This window comes from Myotis daubentonii, chromosome 18, assembly GCF_963259705.1.
Source record: "Myotis daubentonii chromosome 18, mMyoDau2.1, whole genome shotgun sequence".
NCBI classification, from domain to species: Eukaryota; Metazoa; Chordata; class Mammalia; order Chiroptera; family Vespertilionidae; genus Myotis; species Myotis daubentonii.
Window position 1 is genome coordinate 37,964,109 of NC_081857.1, and position 25,135 is coordinate 37,989,243.

Below are 25,135 nucleotides of genomic sequence, written 5' to 3' on the forward strand. Positions count from 1 at the left end.
ACATTAGAGTAGGTCATGGGAATTACCAAGCAAGGTCTTGGATGCTTTGTTAGTGGTTTCAGTATTTTTTTTTAAAGGCTTTATAAAAGAAGAAGACTATTCGTACGTTGCCTAGTTAATTTGGAAGGTTAAAAAGTAATTTAAAATAAATGTATCCTAATTTACCATTATGATTACGGTAAAATCATTTCCGAGCACGTACTCCCAGGGCATATGTGGGGAGGGATTAGCAGTGATGAGCTTGGGAGCATTTAGAACTTAGCCATAAGGAAAGGTGCTTGATAGAACCCATGTAGATATGTCCATCAGCCCAGACGCTATGCCACTCTAGACAAAATAATGAAATGGGGTGGATTACACAGACATCCCTAGAGCAGGAATGTCACAAACACATACGCGAGGAAAACAAGTGTGGGCTCTGGCAGAGGGGCCCGAGCAGGTGTGGAAACTGAGGACCATCAGAGGGAAGCCCTTGGTCTCTAAAACCGGTGGCTCAGCCCTGGCCGGCGTGGCTCAGCGGTTGAGCATCGACCTACGAACCAGGAGGTCACTGTTTGATTTCCGGTCAGGACACTTGCCCTGGTTGTGGGCCCGATCCCCAGTGTGGGGAGTGCAGGAGGCAGCCGATCCATAATTCTCTCTCATCATTGATGTTTCTGTATCTCTCTCCCTCCCCCTTCCTCTATGAAATCAATAAAAATATATTTTAAAAAATAAAATAAAATAAAACTGGTGGCTTGGCCGGCCCTGTGGGATGTCTAGGGGCTGAGCCGATGCTCTCCTCTGCAGTCCCTTTCAAAGAGCAGACACTCATCATGTCATTCGGAAAGGTTTACGCCAGAAATAGAACATTCGAGAGAGACTTGGCCAACGGGAGCCATGCATAAAAATGATTTAAGAGTGCCAGGAAAGAATATACGGTTATTAATAATCATCTTTTTATGAGTATATATATTTAAATGTATTATGTATAGGTATGCTCAACTATTACATGTACGTCTAAATGTATATACTGGAGAGAGAGAGAGACAGAGAGGGGTCAGCCAGCATTGGGTGAGGTGTTTTGATGCTTTCAGTATATTATCTTGAATGTTTTACCCTTTAAACAGCTAGCTTAAGAATTTGGTTAAACCCCCTTCTTCCAAAGGTGGCGCTAATGTTCATGTCAATGTCTCCATTCACTGGAGAAAACCCCAACCTGTCTCAAAAAGCAAGTACAGTATTCACAGAAGCCCTTATCACAGCTTTTCAGTGGAAAGCAAAAAGTAAACGCTAAAAACGTAGTACTAGTACTTTTTGCTGGTTGCCCAATTTTCAGGAGATGTAACAAAAAATATATTTTAAGCAACCACTAATTTAACTATAGTTTTGATTTTATTTTTGTAACAATATCCCTCTTCTCACATTCTGTTTTATGCTGATTTGTTATGCTAAGTACTTGGCAGATGCGTGATGGACATATTGGTTGGTCCTCATGTAGCCAAAATTATTTCTGACATCCTTTATTCCTGGCAGAACCCTCCAAGAGTCTGTTTTTTTGGCGCCGGAGGCAACCTTCAGGAAAATCAATCACACAAATATAGCAATTCACAATGGTCCAACATATTCATTGTGGATGTTGCTATTCTTAGCATTCACCATATTAATACTTTTAAGCTTAGATGGACAAATTTTTGTAAGAACTAGAAAATGTTTTAAATATATTTTTATTGATTTCAGAGAGGAGGGGAGAGGGAGAGAGAGAGAGAAATACCAATGATGAGAGAGTATCATTGATCGGCTGCCTGATGCAGGCTCCCTGCTGGGGACTGAGCCTACAACCCGGGGATCGAACCGTGACCTCCTGGTTCACAGGTCGACACCCAGCCTCTGAGCCATGCCAGCTGGGCAAGAACTGGAAATTTTTAATCAGGACTTTTCTAATTTTCGGAGCACCTCCTTAAACATCATGCACAAATTTGATGGCCACAATCCTCAGCAATGAGGATTATCATAATATTAACTGTCGTTCCATTCCTTTAGTTTGATGCAGTTCTGAAGGGGGAGGGGGGAGGGGGGGAATGACCAAAGTCAGACCACAGAAAGAAAAGTAATTACTACGTGGTAATATTATTTCATAAGCCAGATAAGGACAGACTAAAAGACACATTTCTCTCCTGCCAGAGACAACTTCTTTGGCCTGCTCACATCCTAATCTAAGTTCTGTGCTTAGCTGTGTATGAGGTTCCCATTAAGAGCCAGCGATGTCACATACGCCAGCTGACAATGTAGCTGAAGACAAAATTGGCCCCATAATGTATTTTTGTGCGACTGGTCTCCGGGTGATAAGGTGCAGCCGCCAACAGGAGTCACTGGTCACGCATCACCGTCCTGCGCGCTTTTCCTGTCTCCCAGGCAGCAGTGTCGGCTGATGTTTTCTCAGCCGGTGTCACGGGGGTCAGAACCCTCCGGGTATGGCATCCTCAGTGGGGGGTGCCCCGGGGACAGGATTGCAAATCAGTTAGACATATTTCACAGTCGCAATTAAGTTACCTGATTTCCCACATGCCTCTGTCCGTGAAGAATGATGCATTTATCTTCCTGGTGATGTGGCAGAAATTGGGCCGACTGGAGTCGAAGGCTGTTTTCTGGCTCTAAAGAATTCATCTGTCTTAGCGACTGAAAGCGCTTTCTCTTCGAGCCCCGGGCAGAAGGGCCTGCTCTTTCCTGCCCTCTATTACCCAGGAGTGGTGTGGGTTTTGTCGCATTTGGGCAAACTCCTTACTGTGGGGGAGGTGCGTCTAAATTAGTAATTATCTTTCCATCGCTGCTGGGAGGCCTCGGGGAAGGCTGGGTGGGTGGGGGGATAAAGCTGTGGCAAAACATGATTAAAAATATATATCAATCTGTCTTTGTATTATTGTCATATTGAAATGTTCAGCTTGAAATCCATTACTTCATTCCCCTGAGGGATATCTTTGGGTGGCAATAGAAGCATTCATCTTGCACTTCACACTCTGTCTCTGAGATTTTATAGGCCTGGGACCTCATGCAAATGATAAATATGCGAAAACGGGGGGGGGGGGGGGACTTACATAAGTGGTTGCAGGCTATGACCAAGACTGCATTTGGGCAGCAAAAAATGATGTTAAAATTTACCAGGGAGCTGGCTCCTTTAGTCAACACAGGAAGCAAACATTCTATGAACATCTCTGGAGACCTGCTGAGGAGAAAGGCTAGGTACGGAGGTGGATCGGAATGCAGGCGCACCCCTGCTCCTGCCACCTAATGGGAAGGTTATAAACCCGATGTATTTTGGAGTTCCCTAAACATGTTCCTTGAATGAACCAGGAGATCATTTGCCAGGTGAATTGAGAAAACCTGACAAACAGACAAACAAAACCGACTCATAGACACGGTGAACAGTGATTGACAGAGTGGGGTGGCTCAGGGCTGGGCATAAAGGCGAAAGGATTGAGAAGTACAGATTGAGTGTGACAGCACAGGGAATATAGTCATAGTCAGTACTATTATAACAACCGTGGACAGTGCCAGGCGGGGGCTGGAAATATCAGGGGATCACTGTGTAAAGTATGTGACTGTCTAACCGCTAGGCAGCCCGCCTGAAACTAGTCCTATATAATGAAAGCATAGTATGCAAATTGTCCCCTGGACCGGAGTTCTTCTGGGAGTTCGACCAGGGGACGGGCCGGCCAGGGGGAGGGAGGGAGTACCCAGCTGGCAGCCGGCGGTCGCTAGGGACCCTACCAGTGCACGAATTTCGTGCACTGGGCCCCTAGTATAAAATAATTAGCAATGTCACCTGTAATTGAAAGTAAGTAAATAAATAAAAGAAAACCTGGCCACCTCTTCTTGGTCTTGCCATTGGTGTTCTGTTATCATGTTTATTTTCTTAGAAAAATGAACTCAGAAGACACCGTATTTTCTTAACTGGCCTGGTACAATGTATTTGATGTGGCGTAGCATTAAGATTTGATTTTACCTCCAAAGTCGACCTGAATTCAGTAACACCGATGACAGAGGAGGCTGCCGTGTTCGCATCATCCCCAGCTTTGCCTCTGGCTCAGGCGCGCAGCATGGCAACAAGCAAGAGCTGCTTGCTTATTCGTTTCTCAGCATCCGGGGTGGCTAATGCAGCCGGACCACGCACGGAGCACTGAAGAACTCCGATGCACTTAAAACACTCTCAGATTACACGTTGGAATACAAGCGTCTGGAATTTTCTCTTTGATTGGCACCTTTGATTCCACTCTGCGTGCTGAGGTGGGCCCAGGGCCCTTGCACTCAGAATGAGGAGTAATTGAGTTTCAGCCCATTTGTCTAAAAATCACCCTTGCTGTGGGTGTCAGGAGTACTTAGCAATGCATTTATCTCCCAAAGCGATGCACCCAGTGTTTTCTGGGCGAAGGGGGCACTTACATCCATTAATAATATATATTACCACAGCACATTCCGCTCCTGCCTCTCGTAGGTGTTGACATTTGGGGACTGGCTCTCTCCTCCCAGGCGTAGCTGTTTTAGCCTCCTGAGTGCGGGGAAGGGACGTCCCCTGGGCCTGTCTCCCTGTGAGGATCTGACCCGAAAGGGCGTGCCCGAAGCATGTCGCAGAGGAAGGGGGATCGGCCACCTCCATCGTGTGAAGAACTACGTCCAGCCGGGTCCACACTGGAGTGGGTAGGGCAGGGGAAATTCAGACCTCTTGATGTGAGCTAGGCATGAGGCCGTGGTTTCGGGGGGTAGCCTTTGGAGAGCAGGATTCAGGCAGCAGTTGGTGACACAGGTAGTGGGGCCAGTCTCCCCGAAGGAAGCCTGGTAGAATCTGGTAAAGACTTGTGCCTTTTTTTAATATTTTAAAATATTTTAAAAAATATTTTTATTGATTTTTTTAGAGAGTAAGGAAGAGGGGGAGAGAGAGAGAGAAACATCGATGTGAGAGGGAAACATTGATCGGCTGCCTCCTGCACACCCCCTACCGGGGATCGAGCCTGCAACTCAGGCATGTGCCCTGTGCATAGGATAATGCCCAACCAACTGAGCCACACTGGCCAGGGTGAGGTAGTCCAGTTTTAACAAGAGGAAAATGAGGTAGAACTCAACTCGTAAGAACTGGGTGAGTAGGACAGGGGTGGGCAGACACCTTTGGGCTCCCATCAGCTCTCAGAATGAGGGTTTATGACCCATTCTAGGTCCCAGTAAGACGGTGTTGTTGAGGCTGCTGCCGCAACTGGAATGGGTTCAACAATCACGTCGCATTGATCTTGTCCAGTGTAGATAGACTCATCAAGGCAATGGTTGAAGGCAGGGGTTGGCATGCTCTCCCCAGCAGGGGGCGCCAGTGGCATCACCAAAAGGGCAGAATCTTAGGCTCTGTCTCAGACCTCTTCCTGCCCCAGTGTTTAGGGACCAAAGGAGATGAATTTTAGGTAAGAAATTCTTCTTTATGAGTTGACTGACAAGGCAGGAAGCTGCAAAAAGTTTGTAGGAGTAGAAAGGCTGAAAGGAAAAGGAAGGGAAGCAAAGTCAGCCAATGCCAAAAAGTCCAGCAGGTGTTGTAGGTACAGGCTGGACGGAGGGCGGGTCCAGAGAGGTCGGGCAAGGCCAGGGGTCTCAGGCACGAATACGAGCCAGGGCGCACGGCCCGTTCATCTTTGATTCCCAGTGTATAACAAGTATGGGTATGGTGGGAAGGAAAGAGAGGAGGAACAAAGGAAAAGAGGTCACTAAATAAATGAGAATATTAGAAAAAGAAGAAGAAAAAAATCAGGATACAAGTTAATTGAATTTGACTGGAAATTAGTAACATTCAATTCTTTTCTGATTCCATCACCCACTAAATGCTGGACTTGAGATAGAAGTGACTTCTATCTTGAAATCATAGTCACTCCATCTGTAAGATGAATGTGTTAGCCTAGATGACCTTTTTTTTAAGTTGACTTTAACAAATAGTTTTGAGTGCCTACTAACTGCAAAATGCTGAGTTTTGAGGAGATTTAGATGGTAGTGTGAATGCCAAAGTTCTGATGCTAAAGGCTGCCCTTTGTTCTCTGACCGGTTTTGTAAGTGTGGGTGATCTTGGACCACAAGTTAATTGAAGCCAGAGTGAGAGGCCTGTTCTTCTGTGAGATACAACAGATAAAGGGCTGGCCTTGCATGTGGCCTTTTTCAATCAGAAGCCTGAGAGTCCTGGTGCACCTTGCCTGCTCCCTCCCTTATGCATGTATGTTGTGTGGAGAGAGAGAGAGAGAGAGAGAGAGAGAGAGAGAGAGAGAAACATTGATGTGAGAGAGAAACATCGATTGATTGCCTCTCGTATGCATCCCAACTGACGACCAAACCTACAGCCTACGTGTGTGCCCTAACCAGGAATCGAACCTGCAGTCTTTCAGTGCACAGGACAACACTCCCACCAACTGAGCCCCACGGGCCAGGACTATCCCTTTTAGTTCTTGCAATTCATTTCACTGTGGCTCACCCATCGCCTCACAACCAAGTATTTCCCAGACGGAACACGAGGAAACAAATGAAAGGAATTGTCTCTATATTTTCGAACGGTCCTGGTCATTTGGAGGAAAACCGTGGTGAAAGTGTTGGTGGTTCGGCACCTCTGGCTAGAAGGAAGTTGATGTGTGTGGCGGCATTCTCAGGCCATTCAGTTGTAAATGCTAAGGCTCCCATCTGCAAACAAGTAATTGCCGCATACCAGGGAGCTTTACTCATCACTAATTGCACATCTCCCCTGAAATTAGAGGTGTGATGGCGCTTGACTTTTCAATAAATTAACCAGAACCGGAGAAGGCCGCTGGTGTTTGTGTCTGTTTGCCATCTCCTACGCACGGCGGCTCACGAAGGAGCACGGGCTTATTTAGATGCGTGACCTCGCATAATGCTTCTAACTCCTTGGTTGGCGTCCTTGCCGGCAGAATCCCAGTCTTCTTGGGATAGATCCCCCCCACACCCCCGCCCCCCGCAAATCCCCTGCCACGTGAGAACACAGATTTAGACTCCTGGGTCATGCTGAGGGACACGGCAACCCCAGAGAGCCACCGTGACCTGGTCCGGGCCTGTACCTGCATCTACTTCTGGAAAAACTTCCTCTGTATGTAGCACCTTCCTTCTTAAAAAATGCCACCAGTTCAGGAGGGCCCATTATAATACCTCCATCCCGGGCTGTTTTCATTGAACACTATTCACGCGTCATACCCGCTCTCTTCTCTTACACTATTTGAAGAGCATTTATCAGTCCAGTAGTGGGACCGGAAGTAGCAGGATGGAAGAGACGAGCCCTCTGGCCCTCACAGGGGTGGTCTCAGGCAGGGTGAGCCGTGACTTCTCAGTCTGGGCCGTGTGCTGCCATTTCCTAGCTCTGTGCCAGTCCTCACACGAGGGCCCTCCCCACCCTGCACACTCTCTCCGCGTGTGAACTATCATGGCAGCAACACTGCCTACCTACAGGGCGGCGGGGGTCATGGCATGCCAGGTTCCTAGCACAGTCCGTGCTCCGCACGCGTGTCGCTGCTCAGGGTGTTAGCTGTTAGCGACATGGAGCTCGCCTGCTGGGGAGAGAGCTGGTCTCACGTACACTAGGTATATAGTTCAGGAAAGCCCTCCATGGGGCTCGGTACGAAATGCCCTGGAGCCCTGGTGAGGAGGAGAATGGGAGTCCATCTAGAATCAGTGGCAGGACGCCCTCTTTGAAGTGGTCCTCATGGCTGACAGGGAGGGGGTCTCGGACCAGGTGGCCTCTGAGCTGGGGCTTGAAGGTGAAATCATGGGGGAGCGAGGGCATGAGCAGCTGGCATGAGCCCAGCGGGGCGGTTGAAGCGGCTGGCAGGTCCGGGGTCCAGCGCGTGGTGTGGAAAGAACCCAGAGATGCCGCCAGAGGCCAGGTCAGCGCCAGGCTCCACCACCAGGGCGGCGCCAGAGAGCGAAGTGGTCACAACTGGGCTGTGTCCTGGAGGGTGAACTACACCAGAGAGCCCGCAAGCAGGGGGCCTATATGAAACGATCCTGGCGACCTGAACTGGGGCAGTGGCAGCGGGAATGGAGCAGCAAGGACAGAGGCGAGAGGGACTTGCAAGGACCAGAAGGCACAGTGGCCAGTGACCAGGCACAGTGACCGCGGACACGGGGAGCAGAGGAACCCATCGAGGATGACTTCGCATTCTAGCGTGAAGTAAGCAGCACAGGAAGAGAAGCGCGTTTGGGGGGAAAGATAACGGGTTTGGTGCTATAAATATTACGCCTGCAGGAAGAATATCCAGTGGGCAGTTTAGAATAGAATTCTGGGTAGACCCGTCCAGGGTGGTGGGGAGAAGGGACACTAGAGAAAAAGGAGGAAGCGACACTTTGGAAAACGAGCCTTGCACAGGTGCACGGCCCAGCGGGTTCTATGAAACAGAACCAGACGGGACAGGTCCCCCTCCAGAACCACCTCCACACCAGTAAACTCCTTCACTCGCCTGTGCGTTTCTCCGCACCTCTCCTCCCCTCCACTCAACACGCGCTGATTAAGTGTGCCGGTGCTGTTCTTAGATTTTGGTCACACAGAAGTGCAAAGTCCAAACCCTGCCGCCGGGGCGTTTATGTTTTAGCTCAGGAGACAGTCGATAAGCAAGTAACTGAATAATCTAAAATAGAATTGTATGTAAACAGCATCAGGAAAAATAAAGCAGGTAGGAGGTGAGAAAGTAACCAAGGAGGGAGAGGAGGGGGAACTCTTAGAGATCAGGTGGTCAGGGAAGTCATCGCTGATGAAGTGGCGTTTCAAACGGAGACCTGAGGTGGTGGAGAAAACGACGTGAAAATCTGGAGGAAGCGTGTTTCAGACGGAGGGAAGGGCAAGGACGGCGACCCTGAGGTCCGTGCCTAGAACAGGCCAAATGTCACAGAGTATCTTGTGACATTTCTGGCGCTTCTGTCTTGTGTTATTAACTATTTCTGCTGCAAAGATTTTCATGGATTTATAGCCTATCTTCCCAACTCCATGTAAGCCTACTAAGGGCAAGGTCCATGTTCAAATTTCATACTCCCACGGTGCCTAGCACAATGCCTTGCACATAGTAGGTGTTCTTTCTCCATTCCTTTGTCTGTAATTATAGTTAGTGGTGATCTCTAGGCCTTTTTGTCCCCCTCTCCAACGCTTCCGGGCTAATCCCAGAGGCTGTTAACCATCCAGCAAACCACTGGTGAGCAATGTCTAATACCGTTTAACCAGTAAGAAACTCAAGCCAGCCCCAACCGGTTTTGCTCAGTGGATAGAGCGTCGGCCTGCGGACCGAAAGGTTCCAGGTTCGATTCTGGTCAAGGGCATGTGCCTTGGTTGCGGGCACATCCCCAGTAGGAGGTGTGCAGGAGGCAGCTGACCGATGTTTCTCTCTCATCGATGTTTCTAACTCTCTATCTCTCTCCCTTCCTCTCCGTAAAAAATCAATCAATAAAAAAGAAAAACTCGCCGGAACCGGTTTGGCTCAGTGGATGGAGCATCGGCCTGCGGACTGAGGGGTCCCAGGTTTGATTCCGGTCAAGGGCATGTGCCTGGGTTGCGGGCATATCCCCAGTGGGAGATGTGCAGGAGGCAGCTGATCGATGTTTCTCTCTCATCGATGTTTCTAACTCTCTATCTCTCTCCCTTCCTCTCTGTAAAAAATCAATAAAATATATTAAAAAAAAAAAAAGAAAAAGAAAAAAAAAAAGAAAAACTCCAGGCATGTCCAGAGCCACGTAGAAAGCCCAGATGCCAAGATGTAACCTTACCGTTTGCAAACCTGGTGGTTTCACGGGGGCTCTATGTTGAAGACTGGAGTGTGAGGAAGTCCTGCACATGCTCAGAGAAGCTGCTGGCTTTGCCGCAGCTCTGTGCTTACACATTACAATAATATTATTATTACCCCACCGGGGTGTCCTGGGGATTAATGAGACATTTTCCAATCACTTTGAGCTACTCCACTGGGGGCACTAAATAAGTGGCACGTGTTTCCCCTGAAGTGCCATGTCTGCCATTGATGTGTTGTGATGGGTTTTGCTGTCCAGCAGGGCTGGGGTTCGCCCACCAACTCGTTTCCTATAAACAACAGACTAGCCGTCCGAAGGCGGTGGCTTTCCGTTAAAATAAATACGAAGCGAAGCAAACCAGTCAGCAATCAGAAGCAAACAGGCTGCCGTTAGAAATCTAGTGTTTATGAAGCACTCGCAGGGGCGACATAGAAGCCTCCCAGTGCGACACAGTACAGCGGACACTGGGCTCGGCAATGGGCCAGGATTCCAGGCCCCCGCCCTGCCAGGAACTCCCTGTGTGAGCTCGAGGAAATCGCTAAACCTCTCTGGTATAAAGGAAATTGCTAAACTTCTCGGGTATCAAGTAAGGGCTGTTCTATGAAGCTCAGAATCGGTCTTCCCGATCAGGCAGCTACAGGGGAGGAGTGGAACCAGTCATTTCTGAAGGAGAGCTACTGCACAGCAGGGAGAAGCGTGTGACCATCCATCACAGGGCCGGCTCTGTTCTGGTCTTCCTTGCAGTTGATTAATATTAATTTCGGTACTAATTCCTGCAAATGGAGGAATAAATCACTTTCTAAGTCGGGCAGAGAAGTACATGAAACATTGGTTCTTTAAAAATAGGGTCTTTGCCTTTCTAAGAGCCATCCTTGCTGTGAGCTCTCTGTCTGATTCTTAGATTTAAATATATGAATGATGGATTATCCTGATCCCGATCCCCAGCTCTAAAACAGGGTGTTGTTTAGGGAGAGGGTTTTACATGGTGGTCCACTTTGACCATCTGACAATATATGCTCCAGCCCGCAGGGCCTGGCCCTGACCTGGGGGTGAAGGACAGAGAAGAACATGGGTGCTTGCTACAACCAGAAGAGGCAGAGGAAACCCCATAGAATAACCCGGTAATGTACCTGACGGTGAGCCCAGGGTCTCCTCCCTCCTCCTCCCAGGAATCCAGGGGTCCTGGGCTCAGAGAGAAGAAATGCTGGCCCTCCAGAGTGGATAGAAATGCAAAGGCTCACTTGTTGAGGAACTCAATTCAACAGACGTCTAGGAGTTCCTACTATGCGGTCTAGGAGTTCCTACTATGCGTCCGCCAGGCACTTTGGTGGCTGCTGGGAATGCAAATTGGGTAAGACCTAGTCTCCTCCCTCCATGACCACACATCACCTTTACTCCAAACTTCCCAGCGAAGGGGTGATGGGTGCGGGAGTTGTCTAGACAACAGCTCCTCTTTTGTAAATGATTGGAATGATATAGCAGAAAACACGTTTTTAAGCCTGGGGTTGACTCTGAATTGGATTTGCTTAAATGCCTGGAAACAGAAATTGTGTTCAAAGTGACCACAGCAATTTGGAAAACTAGTTTCGGTTCAAAGGAGATAAATGTAAGTGAGTATCTCCAGGCCAAAATCAAGCAACAGAGATACAAGGTTTGGACTGAATGTTCTCCCAGTGTAACAGCTAAAGCGTGGCGAACCCCTCCCCCAAGGCCAGCAGGGAAGCGTTATGCAGAGGTTTATGTACAGGTCTCCGTCCCTCCCAACACAGACGCAAGATGACATGTGGATTTCCTTGGTCACTTCCCTCTCATTTCCCCACTGACAGGAAAGCTCACAGTCCTGTAAAGGCCCGGCTGCCCTCTCCAAGCCCAACCAGAAACAGGGTCCTGATTCTTCCCAGCGACCGGAATGGATCTAAGCTATGGAAGTTAGTGTGAGCTATTCTCTTCAAAGCCAAGTCCCCGAAGCCATTAATGACCCATTATCTTCAGACTACCGGGTGCAAAACTCACCAGCACCCATGACACCCTTCAGCTTCTCATCCAAACAGGAGCTGCGTTATTTAGAGCCCTCCGGGCCTGGAGGTCTTCCACCTCGGGGCGCCCACCCTGCCTGCCACCTGTCCCTGGACCAGGCTCCAGGGCGCATCCCCACCCTCCCTCCTGGCCTGCCTCCGCCAGCCAGCTGACCCCAGGGCACCCTGCCTCCGCCAGCCAGCTGACCTCAGGGCTCCGCACAGCCCGCCTCCCCCGGGCTGGCCGAGGTGGAGACGCGGGGAGGGGAGGCCCGCAGCTCGCGGGGCTGCGGCGTGGGTCCAGGGCGGTGGAGCAGCCCTGAAACTGGGACGCGGCCTCGCGGGCCGGGGGCGCGCACACCGACACGGAGCGGGACTGGAGAGGTGCAGGGGGCACCCAGGCGCGAAAGGAGGGCGCCTGGCGCCTGAGGGGCCCGGAGGGCGGCGGGGAGGGGCGGGGCCGGGCGCGCGGCGCGCGAGGGGCGGGGACCCCGGGGGCCCGGGCGGGCGCGCGCTGGGCGCGGGCGGGGGCGGAGGGAGGCGGGGGCGGCGGGAGGCGTCTCTCTCCGCCGAGGAGCCCGCGGGCCGCGCCGCAGCCAGACGGAGCCCGGCGGCCGCCGCGGCAGCAACAGGCGGCGGGCTGGGCTCGGGGCGCAGGCGGCGCGGGAGCGGGCGGGAGCCGGAGCGCCGCGGCCCGCGCGGCCGGGTCCCCGCCGCATGGAAGAGCATCTCAGCCTGCTGAGCTCGCCGCCGCCCGCCGCCCGCCACCGCGCCCCCCCGGCCCCGCGCCCCGCCGGCGGCGGCGCCCGCACCCTGGTGAACCCGGGCTACGCCGAGTCGGCCGCGGGCCCCGAGCTGCCGCCCGACATGACCGTGGTGCCCGGGGACCACCTGCTGGAGCCGGAGGCGGCCGGCGGCGGCGGCGGGGACCCGCCTGAGGGCAGCTGCGGCGGCGGCGGCGGCGGCGGCTGTGACCGTGACCGCTACGAGCCGCTGCCGCCCGCGCTGCCGGCCGCCGGCGACCAGGACTGCTGCGGGGAGCGCGTGGTCATCAACATCTCGGGGCTGCGCTTCGAGACGCAGCTCAAGACCCTCTGCCAGTTCCCCGAGACGCTGCTGGGCGACCCCAAGCGGCGCATGCGGTACTTCGACCCGCTCCGCAACGAGTACTTCTTCGACCGCAACCGGCCCAGCTTCGACGCCATCCTCTACTACTACCAGTCCGGGGGGCGCATCCGCCGGCCGGTCAACGTGCCCATCGACATCTTCTCCGAGGAGATCCGCTTCTACCAGCTGGGCGAGGAGGCCATGGAGAAGTTCCGCGAGGACGAGGGCTTCCTGCGCGAGGAGGAGCGGCCGCTGCCCCGCCGCGACTTCCAGCGCCAGGTGTGGCTGCTCTTCGAGTACCCGGAGAGCTCGGGGCCGGCGCGGGGCATCGCCATCGTGTCCGTGCTCGTCATCCTCGTCTCCATCGTCATCTTCTGCCTGGAGACGCTGCCCGAGTTCCGCGACGAGAGGGGCTACTTCGCGCCGCCGCCGGCGCAGGAGCTGCCGGAGGGGGCGGGCAACGGCACGGCGTCGGGGGCCGCCGCCGCGGGGGCCTCCAGCTTCTCCGACCCCTTCTTCGTGGTGGAGACGCTGTGCATCATCTGGTTCTCCTTTGAGCTGCTGGTGCGGTTCTTCGCGTGCCCCAGCAAGGCCACCTTCTCGCGCAACATCATGAACCTGATCGACATCGTGGCCATCATCCCCTACTTCATCACGCTGGGCACGGAGCTGGCCGAGCGCCAGGGCAACGGGCAGCAGGCCATGTCCCTGGCCATCCTGCGCGTCATCCGGCTGGTGCGGGTCTTCCGCATCTTCAAGCTCTCCCGCCACTCCAAGGGGCTGCAGATCCTGGGCCAGACGCTGAAGGCGTCCATGCGGGAGCTGGGGCTGCTCATCTTCTTCCTCTTCATCGGCGTCATCCTCTTCTCCAGCGCCGTCTACTTCGCCGAGGCGGACGACCCCACCTCGCGCTTCAGCAGCATCCCCGACGCCTTCTGGTGGGCCGTGGTCACCATGACGACCGTGGGCTACGGGGACATGCACCCGGTGACCATCGGGGGCAAGATTGTGGGGTCGCTCTGCGCCATCGCTGGCGTCCTGACCATCGCGCTCCCGGTCCCCGTGATTGTCTCCAACTTCAACTACTTCTACCACCGGGAGACCGAAGGCGAAGAGCAAGCCCAGTACATGCACGTGGGCAGCTGCCAGCACCTCTCCGCTTCGGCCGAGGAGCTGCGGAAAACCAGGAGCAACTCCACGCTGAGCAAGTCGGAGTACATGGTGATCGAAGAGGGGGGCATGAACCACAGCGCCTTCCCCCAGACCCCCTTCAAGACGGCCAATTCCACTGCCGCCTGCACCGCGAACAATAACCCCAACTCCTGTGTCAGCATCAAGAAGATATTTACGGATGTGTAGCCTACCATCCCAGTGACCTGCTGTGCTCAGGCTCGTGCGGACCGTGCTCCCCTGGTCTGTGTATGCCCTTGTTTTAGACATTTCCAGACCATCCATCCAGGAAAGGACAGGAGGAAGTGGAGCGCGCACTTCACCCCCTCCCCTCACCCCCCCAGGACTGCTTCACACTGAAACAGGTGTCTGTTTTGCAAGTGGGCTGCATTCTGTCAGTTCTCTCTTTCTCTCTCTCTCTCTCTCTTTCTCTCTCTCTCTCTTTTCTCTCTCTCTCTCTCTCTCTCTCTCTCTCTCTCTCTCTCTCTCTTTCTCTCTCTTAATATTGCAAACAGCAAACTTTGAATTTGATTTCCAGGACCCGCCCCATGGAAGAAAACAAAACAAAAACAGCCTGGAGGGGTTTTGTACATCCTGGGAGGAAATGAAACTGCAGAACAGTTAGAGTCACTGTTTAACCTCAGAATTAAGACAGCTGTTTGTTTACTACGTAAAGCAGGCACATGCCGAAAGGACGCTTCCTTTCTTTGGACCTTTACTCAGCAGCACTGAATAGTTTAGCTCAACTGCCGACACTGTGGATATGTGGATGGAAAGTCCAATCAAAAAGACGGATAAACGCACCGGAAGTTTATTTGGTTTTTGACTGGAATTTCTATTCTGTTCGGAACCCCCTTCCCAGAATTTTAAGGATCTCTACAACTTTGAACAAAGGGAAGTGCCCAAGAGGTACTGACCTGACTCATTCATTTAACTCTTTGGGCTTGTTAGGCATTTCCAAAGTATGAGACTAACAGATTCCTGTGAAGTTCTGTGTGTGTGTGTGCGTGTGCGTGTGCGTGTGTGTGTGTGTGTTCCAGCCACTAGAAACATGTTTTCAGTGCTGCTGAAACTAACAAAAAAAAATTTCCTAAATGCATCTGAGAGATAAGCTTCTGCGGCATCACAAGAAGATTAAAGTGGCAGACATTCCTTCCAGCGGAAGTTACTAATTCCAAACCGGCTGATGTAGTTTCCATAGCAACCCAGGTTTCCTAGGAAACCCGAAAAAGGTTGTCATGGCATCTCTTGCTCTCTGTCCCTGCCCCCCTAGCCCCTGCCGTTTCCACAGTAACCTTTCCAGATGGTTCCTACTTACATGATTTCATAAGGAAAACCACTGTTTGAATAAACCGCACAAATGAAGGGAAGTCTGAAATTCCAAGGTGGTGAAATGACTCACAAAATGCATATTTTTTTAACTACAAAAAAGAAAAGCATTGATAGCACCCTATAATGACTGAATCGAGAAGGAAAATGCCATCTTTGGGATTCTAGGTATACACCACCATCAGGCGTGACTTGAATTAAATGTGAGCAATTAGGCAATAATTTCAAAAGATGCTTCTCTACTGTTTTCTTTCACCAAGAACTTTCCGGGCAACCAATGAAATAAAAAAAAGCAAATATAAAGGTGTTCTGTACATAACCAAAGGAAAGATTCCATTGGTGTATCTGAAACCTTGCTACAAGGGACCTTCAGATGTCCTCTTGTTCACAACAGAAAAACACAGATTCTACCACACACCGTCACCATCACGGCACTTGAAAAGCTAAATAAAATCGCAAATTATGAAGGACCCGTGTTTGTAACTGAGGGAATCGCAGACAATCCATAGAAAGGAGGGACGGGAAGTAACCAGATCTTGGGGAGATGCCTTCAAGTTTCAGCCATGTGCCAGGGTTGCCGGAAGACAGACAGACTCAGGTGAGCACGTGTGGGCCGCTGAGGGCGCTGCCTTCTTGTCCAGGGAAGCGGGGCAACGCTATTCGTGTCCAGATTGGCGACACTTGGAAAGCCAGTCGTTTTAGATGAATTACCTGCCAGGTGCCTTTTGCTGATCATTTGGAACCCCTTTTCCATTTGATTTCCGGGCTGCTAACTGTCCTTTGGTTTCCATTGTTTCCTGAAAAAGAATGAAAAAAAAAATCATTGCTGTCTAGCCTTCACCCACACTGAGCGGAAAATGGTGCCATTCCTTTTGCTAACCCACTTGGCTTCTGAACAGCCTGTTTCCCCTTAAAAACGAATGAAAAGGCAGAAGCTACAGCCATTAGATTAGTGTTCCAGCTTTAAACTGCATCATTATTTGGTAGTGCAATTCTTTGAGACAAAAATGGCTAAAAGGGCAATAAAGGTAACATTTTACTTTAACATAAATAATTGTATACACGTTATAGACATGCGTTTCCCACAATTATTTTTGTTTTGTTTTGATAGGTTGTAACGTATTCTCTCCTAGAGTAAATGAGAGTAACCCTATGTTAAAGCTTGTAAAATACTTTCAGGCAGTCAGAAGCCTACTTATGTGATTTGTGCTTTAAGACAATGAAAAATAATATTAAGACAATAAGGGAGGGAAGAGAAAAGAAATCTCCATGCCTGGTCATAGAATCATTGTTCTTATCTATGTGCATCGAGAGAGGACCCTCTTGCTGCTTATTTGAGTTACTTTTAACATTGATCTACCTTTTTTACCAATTTTTGGTATTGTTGATGACCAGGAATTCTGTTTATGACCTATTTTGGTGGTGATATGTTAGACACACTATAGTAAGGACATAAAAATAAATTCTGCATCTCTTTTTAAAAGATCTTAGAGATGAACAAAGTACAGTAATGGTTTTATTCATATTTTTCAGAAGATGCAGAAACCCTACGGGCTCTGTAAGTAGTCAGTGGTTGTGCCATAATTTTTGGAATTGTATGGCTATTAGATAACAGTAATACAAATGAGACCCTTTTTTAATCCAGAGAATTGGATATGGCTTTTGAGCCCTAACTTTGGGGTAGTATAATTGCTTCTAGTTGCCATATTGTTAGCTTCTTGAAGGTTATAGGTTCTGTGTCCTGCACAGAATGTAGCCTCTTGTATTATTTAATACATACCTGTATTTGATGGGTGAATCGCTCTTATGTTACATTAATGTTCTTCTCAGGCTTTTAATGAAGTGGTTTAATGCATAAACTCTGCAGTTACATTGCCAGGGCTTGAATCCTGACTCTGCTGTTCGACCTTGAGCAAATTACTGAACCTCTCTGTGCCTCAGAGTCCTTATTTGTAAAAATGAGGATAATAAATAGTACCTCATAGGGTTGTTGTGACTATTAATTGTCAATACAGGTATACTACTCAGAAAGGGTAAATTGCATGATATGCAGCAGAGGTTTTGCTAAGAGATTACATTACTACGTTATATTATTTGCTAAGAGATTGCATTATTATGGTGATCATTATTCACACGCTTTGTGTAATTAATACTGAACTTCGTGAATGATTTGAAATACATAATCAGTGTCTTCCTATTTACTGCCTACATCACAGCAATAATTACCACTTATTAAGGGTCACCATGTCCTTGACACTTCTCAACTCAGCAAGTTAGGTGGTATTAACCCCATCTTAGGAGGGTAAGAATAGATGGTTAAGGTTAAATGATTTTCCTGAGACGTCACGGCTAGCAAGAGACCCAGCTATAATTTAAAACCAGGTCATTCTGCACCCGCCCCCCCCCCCCCAGACCCTGTACCTTTTATTGGATGACTTGAAAGAGATTGAGAAAATAAATTTCTTATGCTTTCAGATTTGATTTCAGCCCATCTAACTAATTAATGAATTCCTGTAAAGACCATATCTCCAGAAACCTAGTTCTTTCAGTATCCTGGAAACTAACCCTTTTCTAATCATCAGATATATTAAACCATAGGGATCGAATATGTTATTTAAATTGGATGAAAGGTGGACTTTTCCGGGAGAAAGGATGACTTTCTTATATGATGGATTTATCTGGATTTACTATTATGCTGAGGAAGTATAACCAGTCACAGTGGTGGTACCTGCAGGGACATTGGATATTTTTCAGTTTTAAGATTTAATTTCCTATTTCCATGTGTTTTCATCTACAATAAGTGACAGCATTGTGCAAATTGGTATTTTCCCGCCTCCTTATGCTCTGCTTAGGTTACTAGTGATCCATGCCAGAAAATGGTGTAAACATTTTGACTCCCTCTTACCAAGAAGGGAGAAATTACTTAGAACAAAAGGGTTGAAAGCAGGAGATTGCCGGTTCACTGAAATTGGTGCCATTGTTGCTCTATAAGAGCATCTATCCTCAACAAAACATTAGAATATAATTTTGTCCCACAAAATAGCTGTAGCTCTTCTCTCATGTCCGAAATCCAATTTAGTGAAATGAAAATGGGCAGTGATTTGGACTTAGAGCAAAAATGCTAATGAGTCTAAGTTTGCACAGGCCAGAGAGCCTTGCAAACCACAGACTTCAGTCCCGAGCCCAAAGCATGTCTTGGATGTGGATGGTGCACACACAGAGATCCATGGGATCGGGGGCGACCGGCTCAGTACACACCCATCCACACACTGGGGAAAATCTCTATACCCGCAGCTGGTGAATCTAGAGATAAACATTAATGTTATTGTATTTCTTTTTTTTTTAAATATTTTTTTATTGATTTCAGAGAGGAAGAAAGAGGGAGAGAGAGTTAGAAACATCAATGATGAGAGAGAATCATTGATTGGCTGCCTCCTGCATGCCCCCTACTTGGGATTGAGCCCGCAACCCAGACATGTGCCCTTGACCAGAATCGAACCTGGGACCCTTCAGTCCGCAGGCCGACTCTATCCACTGAGCCAAACCAGCTAGGGCTATTTTATTTCTTTTATGGTGTTACCAAATTTAAATGCCCACCAAATATAGTGACACAATCACCAACAGCTACACATAAGAGAGCCATGTTATATTGGTTATTTCTAAACTTTGCAATAAAATGTCGGAGTTGAAATTCTAAATGCACAGTATGAAGAAATTTAAAGTTACGGTTTATTGACGTAAAACATGTTATTTACCTCTTTGGCATATAACGTACTCAAGTAATTGCTTTGCTGATAGTCTATAAAAAAATAATAATAAAGTCAATATATAGCATGCATACCAATAGTCTGGTCCTTGGAGAATCAGAACTGTAATTCACTGACTTCTATACATTTAAAATGTCAATGTTTTCTGCAGCACCAGCCAAGTCCTTCCCACCTTTCAGCTGTGAGTAAAATGATAGTCCCTCCCACTCAGATATGCTAGGCAGAACCCACGCCCCCAGTCTGAAAGACTGGCAGCACTGAGCTAGAGGTGAGGGCATTAGACTGGGAAGAGGAGCTTAGGGCTTGCCTCGAGGGCGGTTTCTTTCCTTGCTGCCTTGTATTTGGCCTAAACTAAGGAGGCTAAGACTGTTGTTTTCCTACAACTAACTTCCTGTAGTTTGTTAGGCAATTTTATGTATATTAATGTAATTGCTTGTTTTTTTTATAACCTGCAGAGAGTGGTTGGTAACCTTTGAGGGAGAGATGAGAGGAGGCAGGAAGAAGGGCTGGGAAGCCAAGCAGAGCCCAAACCTCACTGTTGTGATTGGGCTCCTAGCCTCCTGCCAGAAAATGGCCAGTGCTGTAAACCAAGCATGTCAAACACGCGGCCCGCGGGCCACGAGTTTGACAGGCTTGCATGCGGCATCTCTACATGCTCACAGTCACCTTGAAATAGAATTTAAATGATTCAGACAAGTTAGTCACCTTACTTTCCCCAAGTACGAACTGTGCTTGAGTTGCTTTATACTGAGGTTCTCTGAATCTTTGACCTGCAGCTATTTTTAACTGTTTCTGAAAGATCTGTTTATTTTACAGGTGGCTCTGCACTGAGGCTGTGTTGTTAGTAGACCTAAATTCTGCTCAAAGTAGAGCTGAATACACCTCACAGCTAATGAGGTGTATTCCATTCCCCGAGACTTTCCAGATTTGTGACACGGCTCACATCTTAGCTCATTACCAACTTTAATTACTGAGTGAGTTTCCACTTTTTTGACTTGCCAAGAGGACATAATTTCCAAGAGGCCAACTAGAGAATTATACCTACATGAGCAAGAAATCTCGCTAGTCCTTGGGGCTAAAATGTCATTTAAAATGTTGTTAGAATTTGGAGGACTTGTTGGTTTGCAGCCAACGCGAAGTTATTTAATAGATGTCAACGTATAGACACAAGGAAGCAAAGTTCCCGTGAAGCTCCACGTTAGAGAAGGATTTGGCCCTTTCCTCCTCATCCGTACACGTCAGAAAGGCTGCCAATGAAGTAAGCTGGGTTTCTGTACCTCTTTCACGCAGGCCCTGCTGGAGGTCTACTTACTCCTTCAGAAACTTGGCAATTGTAGAAATTTGACTGTTCTTACCTTCTTTTCTTGCTTTATATTTTAGAACATTTGTTTGGCCACATATCTTCCATTATAGATGACTATTTTCTATTACACTTTCTCTTTTTGTATCGTTGCTTTTCATAGTTAAGGCCATGTGCCCTCTTCTCAGCCCTCTAATCCATTCCTGAGCCACTAATATAAACATGATGATGACTGTCCAAATATCACTTGTATTTTTTGCTTCTATTGAATTGCAACTCTCTCCACACCGCCAGTCTATTAGGATGCCAAACTATACCCTACCTTTTTAAGAATCCCAAGAGCATTGAGACAGGTACTGACGTCTGAAGATTAAAAAAAAAAAAAAAAAAAAAAAAAGGCCCAAGCCCTTGTATAGAAAGGATGTAACGGTAGCAAGACAAGAAGAGTTTAACAGAACCAGCTCCAGATAACCCAAACTCCAGTAGCATTGAGCCGAAGCTAGGCACTTAGGAAATAAAATCATTCATGGTCCTTGTAATTTCTTGTAATTAGTAGTCATTAATAGCTGTTAGACTACTATAATTTTCAAACTCTGCTAATGAAAATGAAACATTCTGTGATGCACGAATGGACTTACTTTTTCAACACAGATTAGTGGTAAGAAGTTACATCTTCCAGGAAGGAAGATGAGGTGTAATCCAGGTCAATGAGGACAACCTCACTGGCTGCTTGCCCAGCACACAGGAGACATGCAACATGTAGTCCAGTGAGTGAGTGACTCTTCTGTAAAGAGCGCGAATTCCAGATCACCATCGTTAGGCATTTCCGCTGCGGCTGAGACACCTGCTGAAAGCAGTCTTCTCTGAGTGCTATGATGGGTAATAGTCGCATATTGAAGCCTGGAGCTGGGTTTAGCATTTTCTGTTTTTGACTTTATAAATATTCTTTATATATCATTCGAGGCCTGGTGCACAAATTCGTGCACAGGTGGGGTCCAGCCGCCTCCCCCAATCCCCTGGTTGAACTCCTGGTTGAGGGGACAATTTGCATATTAGCCTTTTATTATTAGTTAGTAAATCTCTAGAGCAGTGGTTCTCAACCTTCCTAATGCCGCGACCCTTTAATACAGTTCCTCATGTTGTGGTGACCCCCAACCATAAAATTATTTTCGTTGCTACTTCATCACTGTAATTTTGCTACTGTTATGAATCCTCATGTAAATATCTGGTATGCAGGATGTATTTTCATTGTTACAAATTGAACATAATTAAAGCATAGTGATTCATCACAAAAACAATATGTAATTATGTACGTGTTTTCCAATGGTCTTAGGTGACCCCTGTGAAAGGGTCGTTCGACCCCCAAAGGGGTCGCGACCCACAGCTTGAGAACCGCTGCTCTAGAGTGTGCCTAAATAGAATTGCTACATATCCATTTATTCATTCAACCTGTATTTACTGCGTACTTTCTATGTGTCCCTGTGCGAAGTGGTAGGGATTTACTCACTCATTCAACATATGAAGTGTCTCCTCTGGGCCAGACAACATCCTAGACTCTGGATGCAGCAGTAAACAAGACAGTCATGCTGCCTTATGCTACTTTTAAGAACTACTTTATTGTCAGCATTTCTAAATCATTATTATTATTATCATTTTTTTTGTAGTTGGAAGAGGAGAGCACCAAACCTTGAACTTTCATGTCTATGTTCCCTACTGGCCTTGTCTGAGTGTTATTGTTGTCTCGATTTGTAATTTCTTAGAGTGCCCAACTGCTGAGTTCATATTTCAAAGGATGAGCAGATTTTAAAGTTCTTTGTAATGACAAGATAGCTATAGAAATGACATCTCTAGCACCTAGAATATGGTTTTCACAGTACTCTTTAAAGACTGTTTCTCCTCTCTCTCTCTCTCTCTCTCTCTCTCTCTCTCTCTCTCTCTCCTCCCCCCCCCCCCATAACATTGAGAAAATGCATACATGCATTTTTCTTTTAAAAAGAGTAGCCACTCAAACCTTTCAGATGATTCTAAAGATGCGGATAAATTTTCCTGTTCAAAAAGCAAACAGTCACATTGCTTTGGATTGCATGTGGAGGTCATTATTAAATACGGGGTCATTATTAAATAAGCTCATAATTTCAGGATGCTCTGAAACTTTTCCTAACATAAATTAAAAGCATTCAATTTGTAGTTAATACATTTAGAGAATGAAATTGCTTGAACTTTTCAGGGTAACAGAAAATACACCACAGTTTTTAAAAGAATAATGGATAGAATGTTTTATATTGACGTGAGGTCTATAATTTTTAAATAACTAAATATGTAGTAAATTCATTGTCTTTACTCTGCCAACAGATACCTGAAGAGCCCACATAAAGAGCCGTCGAGCCATACTGACCAGTAGGCTGCTCGTGTCTTTCCCTGTCTAGCTCAAGAATGCAGTGTTGGGTCTGTCCCTGATGGGCGATGAGCTGCCTGCCAGCCGTTGACGTCTGCTTTAGTTGACGTTAAGTAACATGTCTCCAACAAATGCATTCTGTAAGGGAAATAGCTCTGAGGATCTTCTTCAAAGTGTATGCAATACGAAAGATATTCATCAAGAAAGAAAGAAGAATGTCAACAATATTAGGGTATCATTTCAACCTTTTGACGTGTTGATGAAATCCAGTGATCCAAAAACTAAGCAGTATTGCTGATAAAGAGAACCTAAATGTTTGTTTCCAACAAGCCAACTGTGACTGTGTTTCTGCTTTCAGCTGATCACCGGGCTGTGTTTAATCACCAGATACATTAACGTGATCTTCTGTGTTCTGGCTTTCGTGCAACTTTATTGATGACTGTGTTTTGTACCAAAGGCTCTCGTGCATAGATTAGCCCATCTCCACGTGAGTAAGTGAAATGTACACTGTGCCCCGATGAATGACGTTCAAGACAGACTTGCCTAAAAGAAATGTGCCTTGCTTGACTCAACATTCTCTTATTTTTTAATTGAAAATGATAGATTTGCAAATTAATCTTGTAGGCAGGTGTTAGCTGAGCTTAACTTTAAAAGTATATTATTAGCACTATGTTTAAGTTGTCTGTCTTAACTAAAATTCAACATTGAGTTATGCTTTTCCACAACTTATATAAAATATACTCATTCAATTTCGTTTTTATGCAGTGTTCGGCGTGGCGAGACAAAGCACATTCCTAAGGATATATACAGAATTTCATCTAATGTTTATAGAGTGTCCTTTAAAATTATATATGTAAAAGCTTTCTTGATTCATTTTCTATTTTTATATTCTTTTAGAAATGAAACTTTTATCAATAAAAAACAGCCAAGTTTTAGTTGGAGAAGAGATTGAGGAGGTCATGAAGATGATTTCCCACTGGGGGACATTTCCCTTCTGTGCCATTATTAATGTAGCGACTGTGACATTTCAGCAGAATGGTAGCTATTTGTATATTATTTAATAAGCCTTATGGAAAGTCAAACTGTGAACACTTAACATAAAAAAGACTTTTTCTCATTTCCATATTTTATTTTCCAAATATACCTGAATGGATGCATGAATAACCAGCCGCCTGTTATTCAAATGCATAACAATGCTAAGTTATAATAAGAGCACTTGTAGAGTTTTAATTCCCATCAAAATATTTTGGTAGCAGAGCTAGGGTTATAATACTTTTTGATCCCCTGTGGAAGGAAATACAGGTGGTGAATTTCATTGTTAATATGTAAGAATCAGTAGCTGACACAAACTTCTTTTTTAAAAATATATTTTTGTTGATTTCAGAGAGGAAGGGAGAGGGAGAGAGAGAAACATCAGTGATGAGAGAGAATCATTGATTGGCTGCCTCCTGCAAGCCCCACAGTGGGGATCGAGCCCACAGCCTGGGCATGTGCCCTGACTGGGAATCGAACCTGATCTCCTGGTTCATAAGTGGATGCTCAACCACTGAGCCACACTGGCTGGGCATAAACTTCTAACAGCAGTGAAACAGATGAATAAGAGCTAAAATCCACGGAGCTTTCTTTTGAGGCAATGTCAACATGGAATTTTACACTATTTGCTGGTTATGTCTCTGGTCAAACCTGTGAGACCCAATCATTCTAGGAAAAAGTGAAGTCAGAGAGTGACAGATATCTCAGACTTGAGCTGTGTGAACCTCCAATCTGGGTGGTGTGTAATTAGAGTAAAAATGTAGCCACTACCATGTTTTTCTTCTGTGTTAGCCCACGTCATAGAGACACTGGCCCAGAGACTAGTCAGTCCATTCCAGACACCATAATACTCCTAACTGACGCCCAGCAGTGAAGTAATTCACATGAGCTATTGGGAGGTCTTAGACAGTCATATGTTTTAAAAATAATCCGTAGGTGTTACAAAAACAGACACAGGACCTGCCTTCGTTAAACATCGGTGACAACTTTAAGCATTATAGTGTATTTAATATCCTTTCTGCATCATTATTACAGGCTACAGTGTCAAATAAGGACAAAACCAGGACTTTTGCTCTGAAAGCACAGAATGGCACCAGATGAGTAAACTGTCATATCCGGTATGGCTCGCTGAATAGGTAGTAAACGTAGCGTCGGTCTAGATATCGGGAGACCAGAATTCTTGGCTACCTTCTACCTGTGGGACCCCCGTCACTTATCAGTGGTGGGCTTCAGTTTCCTGAATTGCCAA

The 25,135-nt window shown here is 47.2% G+C and overlaps 1 protein-coding gene and 1 long non-coding RNA gene across 2 annotated transcripts; both read left to right on the forward strand.

The window, feature by feature from the left end:
• The first annotated feature begins 12,368 nt into the window (after nucleotides 1–12,368).
• KCNA3 (potassium voltage-gated channel subfamily A member 3) lies at nucleotides 12,369–14,500 on the forward strand. Its single transcript, XM_059675489.1, has one exon. The coding sequence runs from the start codon at nucleotides 12,504–12,506 to the stop codon at nucleotides 14,250–14,252; it is 1,749 nt and encodes a 582-aa protein (XP_059531472.1). The 5' UTR covers nucleotides 12,369–12,503; the 3' UTR covers nucleotides 14,253–14,500.
• A 1-nt stretch (nucleotide 14,501) lies between these two features.
• Nucleotides 14,502–23,345, forward strand: LOC132221289 (uncharacterized). The gene is made up of 2 exons (XR_009449940.1): nucleotides 14,502–15,990; nucleotides 22,812–23,345. It is a non-coding gene; the product is annotated as an uncharacterized LOC132221289 (long non-coding RNA).
• The last annotated feature ends 1,790 nt before the right edge of the window (nucleotides 23,346–25,135 follow it).